Here is a 19,508-nt window from a genome sequence, read left to right as displayed (position 1 = left end):
GCGAGCCGCAATCACTTCCGAGCGCTAACTTTAGACGACCGAAAACATGTTCGCGGCCCCGAATCATCCGTGTCCTCGTTTGTGAGGATCGTTACGACGTCGAAACGAAGCCATTCGCGAACCCGCCGCGAGGACCAATCGAGGCTTGGCACCCAATGTCACTTGGACCAATCGCCGCCGTCCACGAGTTGCAGCTCCCCGAGCGACCAATCGGCCGGTGACAGTGGAGGGGAACCGTCACCGCGCGCCTCTCGTCGACCAATCGGCAACAGGCGGGGGCGGTCCTTGCCGCTCTCCAATATTCCCACGTGATTGTGGACGCCAGTTCTCGAGCAGGCGTCTGAGGTGAGTTCGCGCAAACGAATAAACGGACATTTGTCGTTTTACGCCTGCCTCGCGTACCCCCCCCCCCCCCCACCATGCGCGATTCGCGGCGGCGGGCGTCCGAACGGGACGCCGAGTGAAAGGTGAACCGGGCTGGCCCGCTAATGCTAGCGCGCGTGCCCCGTTAGCCCGCCGGCCAACCGGCCAGCTAGCTAGCTAGCTAACGCCTAAGTTAGTCGTCCAACCGGCGGGCCAGCTAGCTAGCTCGCGCCCGAGTTAGGCAGCCGGCGAGCAAGCGACCCGCGCGTGTTTGGCGATCGGACTCTTGGGCGCTCACTTTCACTTTAGCTCGGGTCCGGACGAGCAGGTCAACCGTTGCGGGCGCCGGAGGCTCTTTTCGGAAGCGGCTAGTGAAGCTAGGCTAGCCGAGGGGGGAGCCGGCCCTCCTCTCTTGGTTCCGGGGCTCTTTCTGTCTTTGTGTCTTCCAAGATCCGCTTTGGCTAACAACCGTGCGCTTTACTGAACAATACCGATGCTCCCCTAAGCACTCTTTGAAGGGCAGCCCTTGATGTGGCAGTGTTGTCTTTCACCACAAATACGCGGAATTAAACAAAAATCTTCAGTCAAGCAGCCGATATTCCACAATATACACGTTCCATGTATATTCACGCATACCTTTGATGTCGCATCACAAGTGCGATGCGCAAGGTAAAAACAGCGTTAATACATTCTGATGCAAGATGGGTATGGAGGCAGATTCCTCGAAACGATTGCCACAAATAGGGCCGCGATTTTCATGTCTTGTACCGACGTTGGCTCATGTTAATTGTGTCTTTGTCGCGACCCGTCGTTTGCAAATGCTCGTTGGACTTGTTGAATGGGCGACGAGCGCGTCCATAATTTCATTCGTCGGAGGCGCAAACGTCCACAAGTATGGAAAGAACCCTTCCGCCTCCGTCCACTCGAAGGCACTGTTTCTGTGTCATCCTACCGGACGACTCGTTTCCCGTTTCTCTGTTTACAAACCGCCAAGCGCAAAACGGGCGACCAGCCTTTACCTGAGCTGCTATTATCTCTCGAAGGAACACAAGTGAGGGAAAACAAGTCGGAATTTCCCTCCGTCTTGCTTGGCCTCGAAGTTGAAGACGCGCCCCCGCGTCTCCTTGTCGGCGCCGAACGCATCGGTGCAGTTTTCGTGGCAAATTTGACCAAGTCTTCCCCTGGCCCCTCAGAAAAAAACAGGACTGAGCCAAGGGCTGAGCCCCCCCCCCCCATCCCAAGATCAGCGTGTGAAACCAGGGCCGACTGAAATGAAAATGTCCTAGTTTGGGGTGGAGATGGTTTGGCCCCGGCCCTTTGACGACTCAGTGTATGACGCCGTTAACAATTAGACTTTGCCGGCTGGGAGACCGTTCCGCTTGTTCGGATCCTGGATCCGGTTTGACCGGCGGATCTGGTTTGTCCCGGTCAACGTGCGCATGGATGCCCATTAACTTGAACCTAAGCGGGGGAAATCAAAGTAAAAATGTTGAATGCCGCTTGATGCCGCCCGATGTCTATGCTTTTACGTTGTCCGTCATTAATTTGATCAGCGACATTCCTGCAGTTTGCCGGCGGCCGATTCGGCGCGTACCCCGCCTGCTTCCCGTAGACGGCCGGGATAGGCGCCAGCGAGCCGGAGCCCCCGAGGATAGTCCTCGATAGAAAAAGGGTGGATTTCTCTCTCGAAGAACGGATCGGTTGTCGGTCGATTTCCGTTTCCCGGCAAAGCGGACGGTTGTCTCCGCTTTGCCGTCTTGACGTCTTGAAGCCGTCTCGAAGGCCGTTCCTGACCTTTTCGGTAGCCGCGGCTCGCGCCTTTGACGGAATATGCCGGCGCTCGATAACCTCAAGTTTATGATGACGCGCGCGCGTTCAAAATGATTTGAAACTTGGAAAAGAAAAGCGTTTCCGTGGGCCGGTCAGAGAAGACCTACAAAGGTTTTTAATTGGACCACGCCCACATTTTGCTAAAACGCACACAAGGTAAATTGAGCGCTCGCTGGCTCACGTGTGGCAGATGGCTGCCGCGTGAAGAGAACGGCCGCATTCCTCTCGCCGACCTCACTAATCCCGTAATCCCGGCGGGCGTCGGCGGGTTAGCGAGCGCGGGAGTACGCGTCGCGGGTCCCGCGGTGCGGCCGCTGGGTTACCGTGGCCGCGCTCTCACCCCCCGCGTCGTTTGCAGGAGATGGATCGGAGGGTGTGGTTGTGTGTTGTCTTGGCGACGGCCGTCCTCTACCTGGGCCTGGCGCCGGCGCGCGGGGCCCGCGACCCGGACGACGACGACGACGACATCCTAGACGGGGGCGCGCATGTGGACGACGAGGACTTGGACGCGGCGGGCGCCGACGAGGACCTGTCGGACCACGGCGAAGTGGCGGCGCCTCCCAAAACCCCGCCCGCTCCCAAAGTAAGCCCCTCGGCCTCTCTGCGTCGTCGCCGCACGTGGCGCGCCTGTAACGGTGTTGGGGTGGTGCCTGCCGCAGGTGACTTATAAGGCTCCCGAACCCATGGGGGAGCACTACTTTGCTGAATCTTTCGATCGCGGAACGCTGGACAGGTGAACTTGACTTTTGTTCTCCTTGAGCTGTTTTTACGATGCTTTTATTTCTCCGTACAGCGCTTTGGTCGGCCGCGGTCGTTTTAAAGCGCCTAACAAATGAAGTTGGGTCGGATCGGATGAAGAGACTTTATATACTTCATATTATAGTAGGCTTAATAGATGGACCCCAATTTGCTTCGGGAACATCCCTGCGCATGATCAAGGAGCTTGGAATGAGAGAAAAAGCAAACGTTTGCTTTTATCAAGGGCAGGAATTTGAAAGGACATTACCTTATTTTCTCCCAACGCTCAATGAACGTCGTCTTCCAGCTGGGTGCTGTCGCGCGCCAGGAAGGATGACGCCGACGAGGACATCGCCAAGTATGACGGTAGGTGCGCCGCCGCGCCGCGCCGATGACCGCGAGCGTCGTGACGCCCGCCGCCCCCGCTCGGTGCAGGCAAGTGGGAGGTGGAAGAGATGAAGGACGCCAAGCTTCCCGGCGACAAAGGCCTGGTCCTCAAGTCCCGAGCAAAACATCACGCCATCTCTGCCCCGCTGCTGCGACCGTTCGCGTTCGACGCCGTGCCGCTCATCGTTCAGTAAGAAAGCGCGCGCGCGCGCTCTCGAGGGTGCCGTTTGGGCTGGCGGCTCATCTTGTTGTGGCGCGCGCGCAGATACGAAGTCAACTTCCAGGCTGGCATCGACTGCGGCGGCGCTTACGTCAAGTTGCTCACCCAGACGCCCCAACTAGACCTGGTTAGTCCGCCCATTGCTTATGACGCGGTTATTTTGAATAGAGGCTGACGGCCTAAGCTTTTTGGAGACGTTCTTTAGATTTTGACGGCAAAAATAACCCGGTCCGACGCAGCCACCGAATATCGGAATCGATCCGAGATGATTTGCATGCATCTGGACTGTGCGTGCAGGCCCAGTTTGTGGACAAGACGCCGTACACCATCATGTTCGGACCGGACAAGTGCGGCGAGGACTACAAGCTCCACTTCATCTTCAGACACAAGAATCCCAAGACGGGCAAATACGAGGAGAAACACGCCAAGAAGCCTGACGCCGACCTGCGCACGTATTACACCGATAAGAAGACGCACCTCTACACCCTCGGTCAGATGCCCCCCCCCCCCCAACCCTCGCGCGAACGTGTCCCCGTGACCAAGTCGCGTGCGGCCCCCTACAGTGGTGAACCCCGACAACACTTTTGAGATGCTGGTGGATCAAACCCTCGTGAACAGCGGCAGCCTGCTGACAGACGTGACCCCTCCCGTCAACCCGCCCGCCGAGATCGAGGACCCGGACGACCGTAAGCCCGAAGACTGGGACGAGAGGCCCAAGATTCAGGACCCGGACGCCACCAAACCCGAAGACTGGTGAGTGGAACATGAGTGCGGAGCCCCTTAAAGGGACTACGCGTGCGCCCGAGGGAGTAACTGCGGCAATACACGCGCCTCGGGCTGTACGTGGCTATAACGCCCCCCCCCCCCCCCCCCCCCCCCCAGACCTTGGCGACCTCTGGAGGAGTGCCCCCCCCCCCCCCCCCCCCCCCGTGATGTCGTTTCGTGATAACTAGACCTACCATTCTATTTAAAACATACTGCGCGTCGCTAAGACACATTTCTTTGCAAGTTTTTGAAGGATATCATCATTTATTCGTTTTTGATGAAACTAAATCTTACATATTGCCACCTTTCGTTTTTGGTTGGTTATGTCGGCGCCGCGTAGACAAAGCGGTAGCGTTTTGCTTGAAGGAAGTCTACCTCGCCCGTCGTGAGTATTTTTTTCTCCCCGGTGGCCTGGACGCCGACTAAATTTCCGTCGTGTTTGCAGTAGCTGTGTGAAGCTTGAATTTTGATGAGGTCGCGCATCGAACCGCGCCTAACAAAACCTAGCCCGGATACGACGCGCTGCAAGAACTCTCCCAGCATCCGGCAGAACGCCTCCGAGTCCCGGATGGGTCTCGTCTTTGCCGTTTCGCTTTCCTCCGTGCTGACTTAAAGCGAAAAGGGTGCCGCTCCGTTGTCGCGCAGGGACGAGGACGCCCCCGCGCAAATTCCCGACGAGGGCGCGGTCAAACCCGAAGGCTGGCTGGACGACGAGCCCGAGTACGTCGGAGACCCGGACGCCCTCAAGCCCGAGGACTGGTGCGTCGCCGCCGCCGCGGCCGTCGGGGCGTTACGCACCTGACCCGCGCGCGCCCGCACCTGACCCGCGTCAGGGACGAGGACATGGACGGCGAGTGGGAGGCGCCTCAGATCCCCAACCCGGCCTGCGAGGCGGCGCCCGGCTGCGGCCCGTGGAAGCGCCCTAGCGTCGACAACCCGGACTACAAGGGCAAGTGGAAGGCGCCCATGATCGACAACCCCAGCTACCAGGTGAGCCGACTCGGCCCCGGCCGATCGCTTGCGCTTGTTCGGCGTTTGGGGCGGCCGTCTTGGCGCCCGCCGCCTTCCCCCTCCTGCCCGGCGCAGCCAAAGTGATTTTGTCGGGGGAATTGCACGCAAACCCGCAGGGCGTGTGGAAGCCGCGCAAGATAGCCAACCCGGACTTCTTCGAGGACCCGCACCCGTTTAGGATGAGCGCCTTCAGCGCCGTGGGCCTGGAGCTGTGGTCCATGACGTCCGACATCTTCTTCGACAACTTCCTGGTCACCGATGACCGCAACGTCGCCGAGCGCTGGGCCGACGACGGCTGGGGCCTCAAGAAGGCGGCCGAGGGCGCCGCCGAGGTAACCGCCCGCTTCCCTCCCTCTGTTTTGATTTTTCGTGCGTGTTTGTGGTAACGCGCGGCGCCGTGTTTGGTGGCAGCCGGGCCTGGCGGCTCAGATGATGAACGCGGCGGAGGAGCGTCCTTGGCTTTGGGTGGTCTACGTTCTGACGGTGGCCTTGCCGCTCGTCCTCATCTGCGTCTTCTGCTGCACGGGCAAGGTACGCGGGCGCGACGTTGCCCAAGGCAAACAAAATCTTTATTTTTTCCCCTCCAAAATTTGGCCTTTTTCCCCCGACACGTTCTCTCTTTTTCTCAAATATATGTTTTTATTCATTACTACTATTTTTACAAGAAAGGCAAGATAGATTCTCGCGGCGAAAAACGTTGCGCGCGCGGCGAGGTCGCAAGTAAAGCGAGGCTCCGGTTTGCCCGCAGAAGAAGAGCGAGGCGTCGGCCTCAGACTACAAGAAAACGGATGAGGCTCAACCCGACGTGAAGGAGGCCGCGGAAGAGGAGGACAAGAGCGGCCCAGGTCTGCGGAGAGCAACCTTTGGCGCCGGCTTCCCTCTTTGGGGCGGGCGTGACCCCGGACGTCTTTGCGTGCAGACGGCGAGCGCGACGCCCAGGGCCGAGAGGCAAACGCCGAAAGTCCCGCGGACGAAGAGGGCGGGGAGGAGGACGAGGCCGACGCTGAAAGTCCTGCCGTCGAGGAGGAAGAGGAGGCCGCAGCCGAGGAGGTGAATGGCAACTTTTTCATGGTTTGGCGCACTGGGGGGGGGGGAAACAAAACAAAGGGGAAAAAAAACAACATGCTGGACATTGTAACCGTGGTTTTGTTTAGTTTTGTTGTCCCCCAAGCTACAAAGGAAAATGACTTTTGCTTCTACTAGGCACGCTTTCTTCTCCAGCATCAACTTCATGTCTACATGTAAGGGGATTGTGCCTTATCCTTTGACTTGACTTGTTTCCTTTGTGCCGCAAGTTGGAGGATGACGTCCTGCGGAGATCTCCCAGGAACAGGAAGGTCAGAAAGGACTGACGAGCGTCCACGCGCATGCCCCCGCCCCGCCCCGCCCCGCCCTCCATCCATCCGTGGCCGCTCAGCCTCTGCGCGGGAGCGCGTGGGAACGGATGAAAGCGAAAGGCGCTGCCAATCCCAGCGCCGGTAGGACTGATTTAAACGTGAGCTTTTTTTGTTTTTCTTTCTAATATATATATTGAACGAGATTGTCCACTGCAACTTCCGCCATCATTCCGCAACAGTACGCCCGAGCGGACTCCGGACCTCCGCGCCGATCGCACGGCCTTCGGGGTGATGTCACAATGTTTGGATAAACGCGCGGTGAAACGATTCATCGGAAGTGGCGGCCGCTAATGTTATTTTTCCCCCGCGTTCGACGCGGGTACTTTGACGCCACGCGCTCCTCCTGCCAACTGGTGGAAGCGCGTCCTGGTAAAAATCATTCTTCAGAGTAAATCGTCCTTTTCGCGTTTTCACTTTGATTGGCGTTTCACCGCACGTCACCTTGGGCTCCTTGAATTGATGACATCACTCCTGGTCGCGGGCCTGACCTAAATCCATCATGAGATTGCAACCAAATCGGACTTGTCGGTATGATTTTTTTTGGGGGGGGGGGCGTTTGTTTGTATTAACCATTCGGATGGCGCGGCGTAGCGTGCGCTGCCCTGACCAGGAAGTGGCCGAGCGCCACATCCTGTTTTGTGTGTCTGTTTCTTTAGCTACGTAGCCTAGCCTTAGCTGTGGTACTTGAGTCTGCTTTTTAAAATTTTGTTGGCAATCAGCTCCTCATGTCCTGTATCCAGTGGAACATTTAGGAACTGTTCAGTCATCCTGATAACGTAACTAATGACTTGCCAATAAAGTGATTTTTAGTGAGGGGGTCGGAATAATCAATGACTTTGAGGCGACGGCGCAAATCCGGTCGTTCGTTTCCCCGATGCGGATCGCGATGTCGGGATTTCTGAGACGTTTTTAAGTCTTTTGGTCCACGGTGTCACCGTTGCCATCTAGGTGATGCCGCCCGCTAACACGCTGGATATCAGGTCCACTTGCTAACTGCTGCTTGGGTGTTTTGTTTTTTTTTCTTCCCCCTATTATTGTTGCAGTTTTTTTTTTCAGTTTTAGCTTTTCGTTTTGAAACTAAAGTGTTGGCCCCGCATCTTCCTCCTGCTGTACACTCGACATGGTGAGCGAGCAAGACGCCACTGGAAAGGTCCATTTTGACTAGAAATACTGTGACAGATGCTGATGTGTGTTTTGATGAATAAAAAGGCCAAATGGAGAATGAACTTCTGCTGCTTTTCTTCTTGGGATTGGTTCACATCGGACATGCTTTGAAGGCCATTTTCAGTAAACCAAAAGAAATCTGTAGGAAAAAAATCTGGACTCGTCACTTGACATATAAGAATGCCGCCGCCCTGCAATAATACAATACCTCCCACTCGGCCCATTGCTACAATAACATAGCGATGGGCCGAGTGGGAGGGTAGACGTGGTGGACGGGATCAGTTGGGTGTTGGCGGACAGAGGAGTTGGTGACAGCACCTTTTTTTAGCCGGGGTTGTACCTCATTATTTCCATAAAAAAAGAACAAAGCAGACCATACCAATGCAAAATATTTTGCACTATCATCCATCTACTCCATAATATGTTCAGAACGTGAGTCTTATATTAGTGCTTCATTATCAGTGCCTTTATGGCAATAAAGATTAGACACATATATATATATATATATATATATATAATTTTTTGTCCCCTTCATTATTTGCTCTATTGAGAGGAATACGCACACACACACACACAATTCGTATATTGTCTGCGGTCGGCGCGTCAGCAAACCGAGCGTGCAAAGCAACGCCGGTCGCCTATTGGACCCTTGCGCCGTCCATCTCCATCGGGAGGGCGGGACTTTGGACGCGATTCTTCCAGCCAGAAAAAAAAAAAGCGAGAGAGAAAGTTTCCAAGATGGCGGCGACAACCTGTGAGTCCGCTTGAAAACAATAGATGAGCACTATCGGAGCCCCAAGCAACCCCAATCCGGCGGAGCGCCCGCGACCCAGGGAGACCCGTTGGCAACGAGCCCGCTCGGAGTATGCTTGGTTTGGGAACGAACTGACGTGTCTGGTAGGGAGTGCGGCGGGCAGACCCCCGAGCAGCCGCTAGCCGAGCGGCTAGCCGCGGCTACACGGACGGACCGACTGAGGGAGGGAGGGAGACGGCGGCGGGCGGGCCGGCCGGCCGCCCGGTGAAGCCGACCGGCGGGCGGACAGTCAGCTGTTGCGCTCGTAGCGAGAAGGCGCGGCCCGGCTCCCGAAGTTGTTTGGAGCCCCTCGCGGACAATGCGCTCGTAGCTCCCCCGAGCGAAAAGTTGATTTCGCCGGAAAGGCCTCCGAAGTTGTCGCTCGAGAAAGTCCGCTCCAAGGAGTCGCCGAGTGGGAGAGCTCGCGGCTAGCTAGCGGCCGCTAACCTTCGTGGTTTGGCTTCAAAGTTGCCATGAATTCGGCCCCCTGAAAACATGCCCCGCGACCTCCGTCGGCCGGAGGTCCCGCTCGCTGTTCTTCGTTTTCTTCGGGCCGCGCAACTTTAGGTTCGAGTGCAGGAATGCGCTAGCCTTCTGTTCTACTCCATGCTATTCTATTCAGTTCAACTCAATTAATTCAATGTAAACACAACACGGATGCCTGCTAACGCGCCAGCTAGCTAGTTAGCTTGGTGGCCAACTTGGCCAACTAACCCTAACCGAAGGCCGCGAGCACGACAAATGGAGCCGGCGGCACGGCCGGCTTTGTAAGGGGCGACTGACGGACGGACGGACGGACGGACGGACGGACGGCCTCCCTCCCGCCCGCCCGCCGCCGTTCGCATCCACCAAAAGGGAGTTAGTCTTTTGGACCCAGCCTGAGCCCTTTCGTATTGATGATGGCGGATTTTGTGACACCGCGACACAGCGCGGTGATGGAGCGGCTGCGGCGGAGGATCGAGCTCTTCCGGCAGCATCACAACAGCTGCGAGAGCCGCTACGAGGCCGCCGCGCTAGAGAGGTTGGAGCTGGGGAGGCAGCAGACACTCGCCCTGCACCAGCGCTGCCTGCAGGCCAAGGCCAAGAGGTCCAACAAGCACCGGCAGCCCCCGGCCAGCGCCGGGGAGCAGGCCGGCCACAGGGCGCCCGGAGGCGGCGGCCCCGGAGCGGCGGGCGGCGAGCCGGGCGGCGACGGGGCGGTCGCCGAGCAGAGCCGGAACAGCACGCTCATCGCCGTGAGTCCCGCGCCGGCGCCGAACCGCCATACGCCGGCGCCGAACCGCCATACGCCGGCGCCGAACCGCCATACGCCGGCGCCGAACCGCCATACGCCGGCGCCGAACCGCCATTCGCCAGCGCTTTCCCGCTTATTTCAAACGGTCGGGGTCGTTGTCGGCCTTGTGCCAAGCTTGCTGATGAGCTGCTCGTCGAACTGAGGGTTCCGTCGAAAACTGGCTGCACCCGCGTTCCTCCGCCTCTCGCGCCTATCGCTCGCGCCGCTGCGACTTTACCGCATTTACTCCCGTGACAACCGCCGCTACTCCTTAAGAGCGCCGCGGCGCGATTGCGAGCGACCCGCGAGATCACAGAGGCCCAGGTCCCGATCCGAATCGGAACGAAAACGGCAAACCCGGGATTTGCCCGTCGCGACCCCCGTTTGGGGCAGCCCCGATGTTCACGCGCGTTTCTTTTTCCCCTGTTGAACGCGGCGTACGGTTTGCGTTTTGGGCGCGTTTAACGGACTGCGTTGCAGTTGCAGGAGACGGTGAAGAGGAAGCTGGAGAGCGCCGGGTCGCCGGCGGCCCGCGATCAGGTCAACGGCTTCTCGGACGGCTTCCCGCCCAGCAAGAAGGCCTGCCCGGACGGCGCCAAAGCCAACGGCTCTCCCATGGACTCCAAGCTGGGCCTGGGTGACGCGCTGGCCTCCAACGGCACCCGCGGGCCCGGCGGCGGCGAGCTCGCGGCGGACGGCGTCAAGGACTCGGCGGCGACGGCGGCCGACTTCCACCGCAAGGAGATGAAGCAGGAGCCCGACGACATCCTGCCCATCATGCCGCCGTCGGCGGGAGGAAACAACAACAACAGCCTGTTCCCGGACCTCAACCTGGACGAGCAGGAGTGGACGGAGCTGATGGAGGAGCTCAACCGCACCGTGGCTTACGAGGACATCCAGGACATCCTCAACGACGGCTTCGAGGAGCGCAAAGACCCTCTGGAGATGGCCCAGCCCGCCCAGGGTCTCCTCCCTCTGGATCTGGGCAGCGTGAAGGCCGAGTTCTCGCCGTCCGCCTTCGAGCAGGACCCGCGCACCGGGTCGCCCCGGGTGCGCCCGGCGTCTTCGGGAGGTCCCCCGCACCCCGCCGGCTCCCCGGCGGCCGCCTCCTCGCCGGCCGCGCCCCCGCCCAGGCCGCCCCCCGGCCACCTGCTGGCCAAGGACCTGTCCCCCGCCCAGCAGCTTCAGCAGCTGGCCGCCCAGCAGCAGCGGGCGCAGCACCTCCACGGCCAGCTGCAGCAGCACAAAGCCGGGCCGCCCGCGCCGGCCAAGTTCCGCGCGCACCCCCCGCCCTGGACGCAGATGGCCGCCCCCTCGCAGAGCCCGCTGGCGGACAAGCCGGCCGGCCCGCCCCTGTACCCGCAGAAGCAGCGGCTGATGTCCGGCCAGCCCCCCAAGGGCTCGGCCAAGGCGGGGGCCGCCGGCTACGCGCCGGGGCCGGCGGCGCCGGCGGGCCGCCCGGCTCAGGGGCCCCCTCTGGCCCACCCGTCCGCGGCCGTGTTGAGCTACAACAACACCAAGCCCCTGTCCCACTTTGAGGCCGGGCCGGCTCCGCCTCGGCCCCCCGACGGCCCCGGCCAGAACCAGAACAAGGCCGCCCTCCTCGGCCTGCTCAGACAGCAGCAGCAACAAATGAAACAGAAGAACAGCGTCAACTTCCGCCAGCATCTCCCGCACTCGCAGGTAACGCGCGTGCGCTTGGAATTTGCAACCTCACTGTCCCTCCCGCACGGCGGAGGCGCAACTATTCATAGCTTTGTCGATTCTTCCTTTTCGCTCTGTCGTGGCCAATTGACAGTGCCCAAACGATGATGCGAGCGGACCGGAATGTGAAAAAAATTATATACATATACTGTTTATTTCTTTATACGTGGCTCCGAATGTCCACTCGTTGGGGGCTAGAATTTCATACAGCGCGCATACGTCAGTGTGGTTTAGCTGCCTTCTACCGCGAGCCCGGTAGGTGGCGCCAAACAGCCTTTTTTAAACAATGCCGACAGAAGCAGGAACGTCGAATCAAATTGGAATGCGCGCTCCTCGATTTTGTCTGAACGCCGGAAGCTGAGCGCGGGTACATAAAGAGCAGCTGCCGCAGCATCGCCGGGTGGTCGACTCAATGCCATAACAATTGCCACTGTGGAAAGAATGCTTGGCGACGCCCTAAATTCTGTTGATCGTCCAACAGCGCCGCGCTTTTGTCGCTTGTCGTTGAAAAACAAACGTAAAAGCCGGACTGGACTGGGAGAGGAGACAAAACAAAACAAAACAATGATCTCACGTGCTTCTGTCACATCAACGCCATCCACGTACCCGCAGAAGGTGTCGGTCGGCCTCGCCGTCCCGAGGCTCCGGCTTCCGCGCCCGACTCAACTTTTCTGGCCGGTGTTGGGAACCAAACTGAGAATCTACCGAATCAAAATCGGTTTGCGGAAGACATCAAAGCGAGTCCCTACTGCGCAGGAGTGGAACTCCGGTCCCGGAGGGCCGGAATCCCGGATGTTTTCCGGCCCTCTCTCAAGAAGGCGGCCGATTCAAACGATTGGGATCAATTAGCAGAGCTCGCTAATAAGCTCATCATTTGAATGGGGCGCGTTGGGTAGAGAAAACGGAAAACGCGCAGGATAGCGGCCCTCCCGGACCGGAGTTGGCGCCTACGCCCTACCGGTCGTCGGAGCCGTCGGACGCGAGCGTAGTGACGCAAAAACCTCATCGGTAACCCGGTTGTCGCTTTGGTCACTCCCTCTCGTGCGCTTGGGTCCTGACGATCGCTTCGGTTTTTATCATCCGTTCATCTGCCGCGCACGGTTTTGTCACCCGATCCGAGCCGTCCCTTTACGCCGCTCCCGCGTCTTCCCGTAGCCGGAGCCGAGCCCGTACCCGGCGCCGCGCGGCGCCGCCGGGGCCCTGACCTCGGCGCCGCCCGGGCCCAACGCCATGGCGGCCAACCGCGGCGGCGCGGCCTACCTCGGAAGCCAGGCGGCGGCGGCGGCGCTCAAGCAGCAGCAGCAAATTCTGGAGCAGCAGAAGCAGCAGTACCTGCAGCGGCAGCAGATGATGGCAGAACAGGTGACTTTCCTACGCCGCTTCTCTCGGACGCGGACGCGCGCTCACTTTGCGCCGCGGGTGCAGGAGAAACAACGTCAGCAAGACCAGCAGCTGCAGAGACACCTGACCCGACCCCCTCCCCAGTACCAGGACCAGCCCGGGCCGGCGGCCAACCACAACGCTTTCCCCCAGCCGCCCGTCGGCCAGTTTGCAGGTCAGCAAGTGCTCGCGCTCATCGCCGTCACTTCTCCAAAGCAAGTCCAAAGCAGGGGCGGGACAAAATGTCGCCGGGTTGCGGATCTCGCTCGATTCTGACAACGTCCCGTCGAGCGTCGGCGCGACGCCGACAAAAGTCCGTTTCGCCGGGGCGCCCTTCAACGCGTCCCTTTGCGTTTGCCGGACGACATGCGCCCGTTTGCTTTTTGGCCGGGCAGCCGTACGTTGTCTGTCGCGCCGACGCCCAAAGCGAGCCTTCCCTTCTCTTCTCCCCCTCTCCCATTAAGATTCATTCGTAAGCGGCGTGCCGGCAGCGCCGCGTGTCTCGGCAGCGCCGCGTGTCTCGGCAGCGCCGCGTGTCTCGGCAGCGCCGCGTGTCTCGGCAGCGCCGCGTGTCTCGGCGCGCGCGAAACATGGTCCCGCATGCAAACCGGCACGCGTGTGCCGCGCCGCGGTCCGCTCGTTGACGTCAACGTCATTCGTCTCGTTTGTTTTTATGCAAAGGCGGCGCGGCGCCGCGCGGACGCTTCCGTGTAAGCCTCGCGTACAAAAGACAATGGCGCTTGGGACCGACAACAAAAGTGAAAATGCAAAAGGCGTCAATCCCGTTTTGTCCGTCCTCAGCTTCCGGCGCGTCTTCCATGGGAGGCCCCGCCCCTTCCGGCCAGCGCATGTTCCCGCCGCCGCAAGGCATGATGGGACTCAACATGGCATCGGGCGCGGCGAGCGGCGCCGCGCCCCCTCCGGCCGGCCAGGCAGACCTGGCGCTGGCGTCGTGCGGGGGCGGAGCCGGCACGGACATGCAGCAGGCGCTGTACAACAACATGGGCCTCCATCCGGGCCAGCAGCGCCAGCCCATGTACCGCCACAACCCGCTGGCCCAGCAGCAGCAGCAGCAGCACCTCTCCAAACAGCCCGCCGCCGCCATGTTGAAACAGCAGCAGATGGCCGCCGCCCGGGCCCCCGCCAACGTGCAGAACGCCGCCGTCTGGCAGCAGGCGCCCACCAACGCCTTTGCCAACGCCTTCCACATGCAGCAGCAGCAGCAGCAGCAGCAGCAGCAGCAGCAGCAGGCGTCTCCTCGCGTCCCCAAGATGGCCGGCGGCGCTTTTAACGGGCGACCTGCGGCGGGCATGATGCAGGGCGGCCAGCAACGGGCGCCGCCCAACCCGCAGGGCCTGGGCCCGTCCCAGACTCAGCAGCAAGCCGCCAATCAGAACGTCCTCCCCGACATGGCGGCGTTCGGCGGCGGGCGTCAGGGCCTGGCCTGTAACCAAGGCTACCAGGTGGGCAGGACGGCCAATCAGCAGCAGCAGCAGCAGCAGCAGCAGCAGCAGCAGCAGCTCTCCTTCGGCTACAACGCCGCCGCCGGGAGCTTCGCGGCCGAGAGCGACCTGGTGGAGTCGCTGCTCAAGGGGCAGAGCGCGCTGGAGTGGATGGCCGACCTGGACGAGCTGCTGGCCTCGCACCAGTAGCCCCGCCCCCTTTCCGTTACCATTCCAAATGTTATTTTTTCTACTGGCCATCCGGACAGAGATGATATTTTTCTATACGGCAGAGTGTTTTTCTAACTATTTTCTACTTTTGATATGTTTGTGTAACACGAGAGGCTTACGTGCTGTAAATACACTTGGGCTCCTTCCCGTCCCCGCGTGCGTCACCGCGAGTGCTCATTTGCATGCGCGCGGGCGCGCGGCCACCCGGCCGCACACCGGAGCCGACGCCATGGGCGAACAGCAGCTGCGGGCCTTCGTCGGCCTGGCCGCCGTCACCGTGGCCGCCGTCCTGGAGCAAGGTGAGCAGCGGTGGCTGGCGGCGGCGGCGGCGGCGGCGGGCGGGCGGGCGGGCGCGCCGGCGGCCGGCTGTTCCGCTCGGACGGCGCGGCCCAAAATGACGCCGATGGGTGACGCGCCAAATCGCGTGACGGAAGGCGCGCGCGCCCGCTCGCAGCCTACTTCTGCCTGCAGGTGATCAGCGCCCGGAGGAAGTTCGGCGTGTCCCCCCCGCGCACGAGCGGGCACCCCCGCTTTGAGAGGGTCTTCAGGGCTCAGTGAGTTCCACGCGCCGTGACGTCACCGGCGATCCCGAGGCGAACTCGCCGCGCCTCCTCTTGCTTTCTTTGCAACTCGCAGAGCCAACTGCTCGGAATATTTCCCCGTCTTTCTTGCCGTCTTGTGGACTTCCGGCGTCTTCTTCAGCCAAGGTGACGTCCCCGCCGGCCTCGAGGGTTGCGCTCCTCTTGCGCTCCTCTTGCGCTCCTCATGCGCTCCTCATGCGCTCCTCATGCGCTCCTCATGCGCTCCTCATGCGCGCTTGTGCCCCAGGTGCGTCGTGCGCGTGCGGCGCCGCCTACTTGCTGGCGCGTCTGCGTTACTTTCGCGGCTACGCCGAGTCGCCGCAGCGACGGTCAGTTTCCTCGCCGGGACGCCATTTACCCCGCGCTTGCTATTGCTACAGCGGCGCCTTGAGGTGACGAACGCGTCACCGTGCCCCGCCCCCCGGCCGAGCTTTATTCCAAAAGTAAACGCGGGCGGGAAACGCGACCGATGTCCGATTAGCCACGGTGAAGCAACACGCAGGTGGGCGGGCGGGCGGGCGGGCGGGCGCACCCCTGTTTTTGCTCCTCTGCGAGGAGTGGCCAATGGTCGCAGGCCGTCTATCTGTCTGCCTGCTTTCCTGTCACTTTTGAGCGGGGAGCGAGTATGTCAAGGCGCCGCTGCGTTTTTGCGGTTGTTGGCGTGGCGTGGCGTGGCGTGACGTGACGTGACGTGACGAACCGCTGTGCTGTGCCTCTCGTCTCGGCAGTCTGCGCGCGCTCTACGTGAGCGCGGGCCTCCTGTGGCTCCTGCTGGCCTTCTCCTGCGTCGGCGTCTGCGCCACCTTCCGGCGACTGGCCGTCGGCCCCGACGCTTCCGCTCAACTTTGACCGCAGTGGAAGTTGTCGCTCGCTCGCTTTTTCCCTGCGACCTTTTGATGCATTCAAGCCGCTGGAGCGTTTTGCTGTATATTGATTATTCCGATGGTTGATGGCCCGGCTCTGGAATGTAATTGCTTTGCTTGTCGCAATACATGTGACCTGTGCTTGCGCAAGCGACTTGTAGTTTTCGCCGCAGCCGCAAGATGGCGCCGTCCTCCCTTTTTTCGCCCCCCCCCCCACCCCGTTCCTCAATGGCTGACGCCAAATGAAAATCTTAACTTCCGGTACCGTGGTTTGTTTCCATTCTTCGTGACACCTCGAGTCAGAAGTCGGGGGGGGGGGGGGGGTGACGAGCGGACAGGGTGCCGCCCGACCTTGGCCGTCAAACGAGGGCTGGCTTCGTGCCCGCGAAGGCCCGCTCGCGTTGTCCAATGGGAAGCCCGCACGGCGCCGCTACGCGTTCGGAGGCACGCCCCCTCGGTTCCCGCGGGAGATCCGAGCGTCGGTCCCGGAGAAGGAGGAAGAGGAGGTAGGAGGGACGGCGCTCGCCCCCCCTCCCCCCCTCCCGGGATGCGCGGGGCTCGTCTCCTCCCGTCGGTGTTTGTGGACGCCCCCCTTTTCGAGGCGGGCGGGCGGACGGACGAGTCTCTTGCATCAAAACAGGCGCGCTATTATCTTCGGACTTGCCGGTCGCCTTCGTCCGGGCTCTCCCGACCCGACCCTCCGCCCCCCCCGCCCGCAAGGCTATCAAACCCCCCCCCACACACCTCCCGCGGGACGCCCCGGCGGCGCTCGGCTGCCCCCCCTCCCCAACCCCAAGCCCGTCCTCCTCCTGCAAGTCGGAGGCGCGGAGCGTTGAGGCGCTCAGAGGTGCGGATCGTCGCTCCGGAGGGATCTCGCGTACCGCGGGACCTGAGCTTCGGGACAGGTCCCCTTCCGCGCCCTCCCCCATCCAGGTGCGCGCCGCGCAGGCAGGGAGGCAGACGGGACCGGGCGGCCGCCATGTTCTCCATCCAGGACGGCCTCCCGCGGGGGGCTCTCACCATGAAGGAGGAGCCGCTCCCCACCGGCATGACCCCCGTGCGCTCCTGGATGGCCGGCGCCGGGATCCTCGACGCCAACACCGCCGCGCAGAGGTGAGCTCGGCCCTTCTGAAGTTGGCGTCGGTTTCCGAAAGTTTCCCGAATTGTTCGCCCGGAAAAAAAAGAACGGAGCACTCTTGTTCAAATCGTTTTAATAAGAAAGAAAAAGAAGTCAACGAACGTCACTCCCGTCGTACGGTTTCAAGAAGAAAACAAAGTCTTTGCGTGGAAGAACCACACTCTTGTTGGAATGATTTTAACGAGAAAACAAGGACTCGCGGCGCGGCGCGGCGCGGCGCGGCGCGGCGCGGATCTGTTCAATTTGAAGCAATCGCACAGGTCCAATCCCGTCTTCGCCGTAAATGTCAAGGAACCTTTTACCGGTGGAATTGATCAAAAGCCAAAGTCATCTTTTCCTTTCGAGTGACAAAATATTCATTAATAGGCGACAGTAATATCATCGTCCATCTTATTATGCAAACACGCATTCTATAAACTATATACAGGCGCACGTATGCGTGGCAGTGTTCCAATAATAAATGTATTCGAAACGTGTATAATTGCGTAATTTGCACCGATATGAGTAGGCTAAATACGTATTTACATATATTTACGGTGTGAGAAAGAGCACACCTTTTCCCGGTCTACAATTTTCCCATTTAAAAAAAAGGTGCGTTATGAATAATTGATGACCTATAATCACAACAAATGTCACCGAATCACTCTGACGCGCGCGAACGATATGCGCACACGGGCAGGCGCCCCCGTTGAACTTTGAAAAAACGCAGCAATTTCATTTTAGGACCGTCGTGCGAAAGTCGGCGTTCAACGCGATTTGTAATTGGTAGCTTCAAAAGAAAAAGCTTTTCGGACGCGAATTGTGCGACAGCGATCGGAAGAATAAAAGAAAACCGACACGATCCCAAAACGGATAATAGGAGATGGCGGGACGTTGATTCGCTTGGCTTGGCTTGGGTCCGGGGGCCCCCTAGGGCGCGGATGCGGCGAGCGCGAGGACCAGGCGCGTCGAAGGAGCGAGTAGCCGAAGGGGATGGACCTCCGGCAAGTATTCCTCAGCTTGAAAAGACGGCCGACGACGTCACGCGCACCCCCCCCCCCCCCCCCCCCCCCCCCACACCCCACCCGACGATTGCGCGAACGGCGTCAACAAACACGCGGCGGAGTCCAAGGCCGGTCAAAGGTCACGTGCAGGTGCAGGAACCGGAAGGCGTTAACGAAGCGCCTCTCCGGCTGCAATTAAGAGCACCCAACAGTCGGAGCTCGAGCCCGCGTCACGTGCTTCGAGTCGGTCCTCGGGGGCCGCTCGCCCGCTTTTCACTTTTCCACTTCGATGTCCATCTCGGGGACGTAATTACGTTGCGGAACGAATTCGGGATCGCCGGACGATTAGCTGCCGTAAAAAAGGGCGGCGAAGAAAAAAATGCTACTGACGTAAAGTGTCGTCATACAACGACGGCCGCTACATTTCGGGAAGATGAACGACGTTTACTGGGCGACCGGAGCGCCATAGAAAAGTCGCCGGCGGCGGCGGCGGCGGCGACGCTAAAGCTAAAGCTAAAGCTTAACGCGAAAGTAGCCGGCGCCCGAGTTCGAAGGCCCCATTAGCGATTGGGCGCGAGCGCTGGCCGGTGACGTCACCGCGAGGCGGCGCAAACCTCGGCGGTAAGGTTTGGCGCCGCGCGGCTGAATCGCGCGAGAACGAGCGGGCGCGAAACCTCGCGAGAGAGCGCGGAGGCGGGCCGTTGACGCGCTCGTCTCCTCCGCAGCGGCGTGGGCCTGGCCCGCGCGCACTTCGAGAAGCAGCCGCCGTCCAACCTGCGGAAGTCCAACTTCTTCCATTTCGTGTTGGCGCTCTACGACCGCCACGGCCAGCCGGTGGAGATCGAGAGGACCTCCTACGTGGACTTCGTCGAGAAGGACAAGGTGCGAGGGCGAGCCTCCCGCGTCCGTCCGTCCGTCCGTCCGTCCGTTCCCATCCTCGCGTCTGTCCGTCCGTCCGTTTCCATCCTCCCGTCTGTCCGTCCGTTTCCGTCCTTCTGTCCGTCCGTTTTCCTCCTCCCGTCTGCCTGTCCGTTTCCCTCCTTCCGTCCGTCCGTCTCCATCCTTCCGTCTCCGGCCCTTCCTGTTGCCCGCACTCTTGACTTCTTCATGTCTTCTTCATGTCGCTGCGCACGTTTTGCAGCGTGTTTTGGTGGCGTGGCATGCGAATGATGCTGTGGCCTTGCCGGCTCTCTTTGCAGGAGTACAACGGCGAGAAGACCAACAACGGCATTCACTACAGGTTAC

General features: G+C 60.5%; 4 protein-coding genes across 8 annotated transcripts in view; all 4 read left to right on the top strand.

Moving 5' to 3' along the window:
• The first annotated feature begins 185 nt into the window (after positions 1-185).
• Positions 186-7,937, top strand: canx (calnexin). 2 transcript variants are annotated; one of them, XM_088431065.1, is made up of 15 exons: positions 186-345; positions 2,552-2,776; positions 2,853-2,926; positions 3,239-3,297; positions 3,367-3,508; positions 3,584-3,665; positions 3,836-4,028; positions 4,102-4,291; positions 4,949-5,062; positions 5,137-5,293; positions 5,431-5,646; positions 5,726-5,845; positions 6,066-6,159; positions 6,234-6,364; positions 6,610-7,937. In XM_088431065.1, the coding sequence occupies exons 2-15, from the start codon at positions 2,555-2,557 to the stop codon at positions 6,664-6,666; spliced, it is 1,851 nt and encodes a 616-aa protein (XP_088287191.1). In that variant the 5' UTR covers positions 186-345; positions 2,552-2,554; the 3' UTR covers positions 6,667-7,937. The 2 variants fall into 2 exon arrangements, with proteins under 2 accessions (XP_088287191.1, XP_088287189.1); XM_088431063.1 differs by having other exon boundaries at positions 6,063-6,159.
• A 665-nt stretch (positions 7,938-8,602) lies between these two features.
• On the top strand, positions 8,603-14,853 carry maml1 (mastermind-like transcriptional coactivator 1). Of its 2 annotated transcripts, none has more exons than XM_088430825.1 (5): positions 8,603-9,903; positions 10,428-11,624; positions 12,801-13,007; positions 13,071-13,200; positions 13,827-14,853. In XM_088430825.1, exons 1-5 carry the CDS (start codon positions 9,565-9,567, stop codon positions 14,675-14,677), a joined length of 2,724 nt encoding a protein of 907 aa, XP_088286951.1. In that variant the 5' UTR covers positions 8,603-9,564; the 3' UTR covers positions 14,678-14,853. The 2 variants fall into 2 exon arrangements, with proteins under 2 accessions (XP_088286951.1, XP_088286950.1); XM_088430824.1 differs by having other exon boundaries at positions 10,422-11,624.
• LOC148413304 (leukotriene C4 synthase-like) lies at positions 14,706-16,404 on the top strand. The gene is made up of 5 exons (XM_088430830.1): positions 14,706-14,997; positions 15,153-15,252; positions 15,335-15,405; positions 15,527-15,608; positions 16,008-16,404. Exons 1-5 carry the CDS (start codon positions 14,706-14,708, stop codon positions 16,126-16,128), a joined length of 666 nt encoding a protein of 221 aa, XP_088286956.1. The 3' UTR covers positions 16,129-16,404.
• Positions 16,405-16,456: 52 nt separating this feature from the next.
• Positions 16,457-19,508, top strand: part of LOC148413303 (transcription factor COE1) — an 18,029-nt gene continuing 14,977 nt past the window's right edge. For 2 of the 3 annotated variants that reach the window (XM_088430826.1, XM_088430827.1), the window contains exons 1-3: positions 16,457-17,255; positions 18,989-19,145; positions 19,463-19,508. The exon at positions 19,463-19,508 is cut by the window's right edge and continues 18 nt beyond it. In XM_088430826.1, coding sequence (XP_088286952.1) covers positions 16,690-17,255; positions 18,989-19,145; positions 19,463-19,508 — 769 coding nt within the window. In that variant the 5' untranslated portion in view covers positions 16,457-16,689. The remainder of the gene's footprint in view (positions 17,256-18,988; positions 19,146-19,462) is intronic. The other variant, XM_088430828.1, reaches the window with a different exon arrangement.

This window comes from Hippichthys cyanospilos, chromosome 13 (genome assembly GCF_059441005.1).
Source record: "Hippichthys cyanospilos isolate Australia breed blue-spotted pipefish chromosome 13, RoL_Hcya_1.0, whole genome shotgun sequence".
NCBI classification, from domain to species: Eukaryota; Metazoa; Chordata; class Actinopteri; order Syngnathiformes; family Syngnathidae; genus Hippichthys; species Hippichthys cyanospilos.
Note: the sequence above shows the minus strand (reverse complement) of the source record. Positions and strands in the feature narration are given on the sequence as shown.

Excerpts from the sequence above, each read along its gene's own strand:
- LOC148413304 (XM_088430830.1), top strand. The coding sequence starts at position 14,706 with ATGTTATTTTTTCTACTGGCCATCCGGACAGAGATGATATTTTTCTAT. Across the intron at positions 14,998-15,152 it reads GGCCGCCGTCCTGGAGCAAG|CCTACTTCTGCCTGCAGGTG; the intron begins GTGAGCAGCGGT and ends GCCCGCTCGCAG. Across the intron at positions 15,609-16,007 it reads GCCGAGTCGCCGCAGCGACG|TCTGCGCGCGCTCTACGTGA; the intron begins GTCAGTTTCCTC and ends TCGTCTCGGCAG.
- canx (XM_088431063.1), top strand. The coding sequence starts at position 2,555 with ATGGATCGGAGGGTGTGGTTGTGTGTTGTCTTGGCGACGGCCGTCCTC. Across the intron at positions 2,927-3,238 it reads GATCGCGGAACGCTGGACAG|CTGGGTGCTGTCGCGCGCCA; the intron begins GTGAACTTGACT and ends GTCGTCTTCCAG. Across the intron at positions 5,846-6,062 it reads TCTTCTGCTGCACGGGCAAG|AAGAAGAGCGAGGCGTCGGC; the intron begins GTACGCGGGCGC and ends GTTTGCCCGCAG.
- maml1 (XM_088430824.1), top strand. The coding sequence starts at position 9,565 with ATGATGGCGGATTTTGTGACACCGCGACACAGCGCGGTGATGGAGCGG. Across the intron at positions 13,008-13,070 it reads AGCAGATGATGGCAGAACAG|GAGAAACAACGTCAGCAAGA; the intron begins GTGACTTTCCTA and ends CCGCGGGTGCAG. Across the intron at positions 13,201-13,826 it reads GCCCGTCGGCCAGTTTGCAG|CTTCCGGCGCGTCTTCCATG; the intron begins GTCAGCAAGTGC and ends GTCCGTCCTCAG.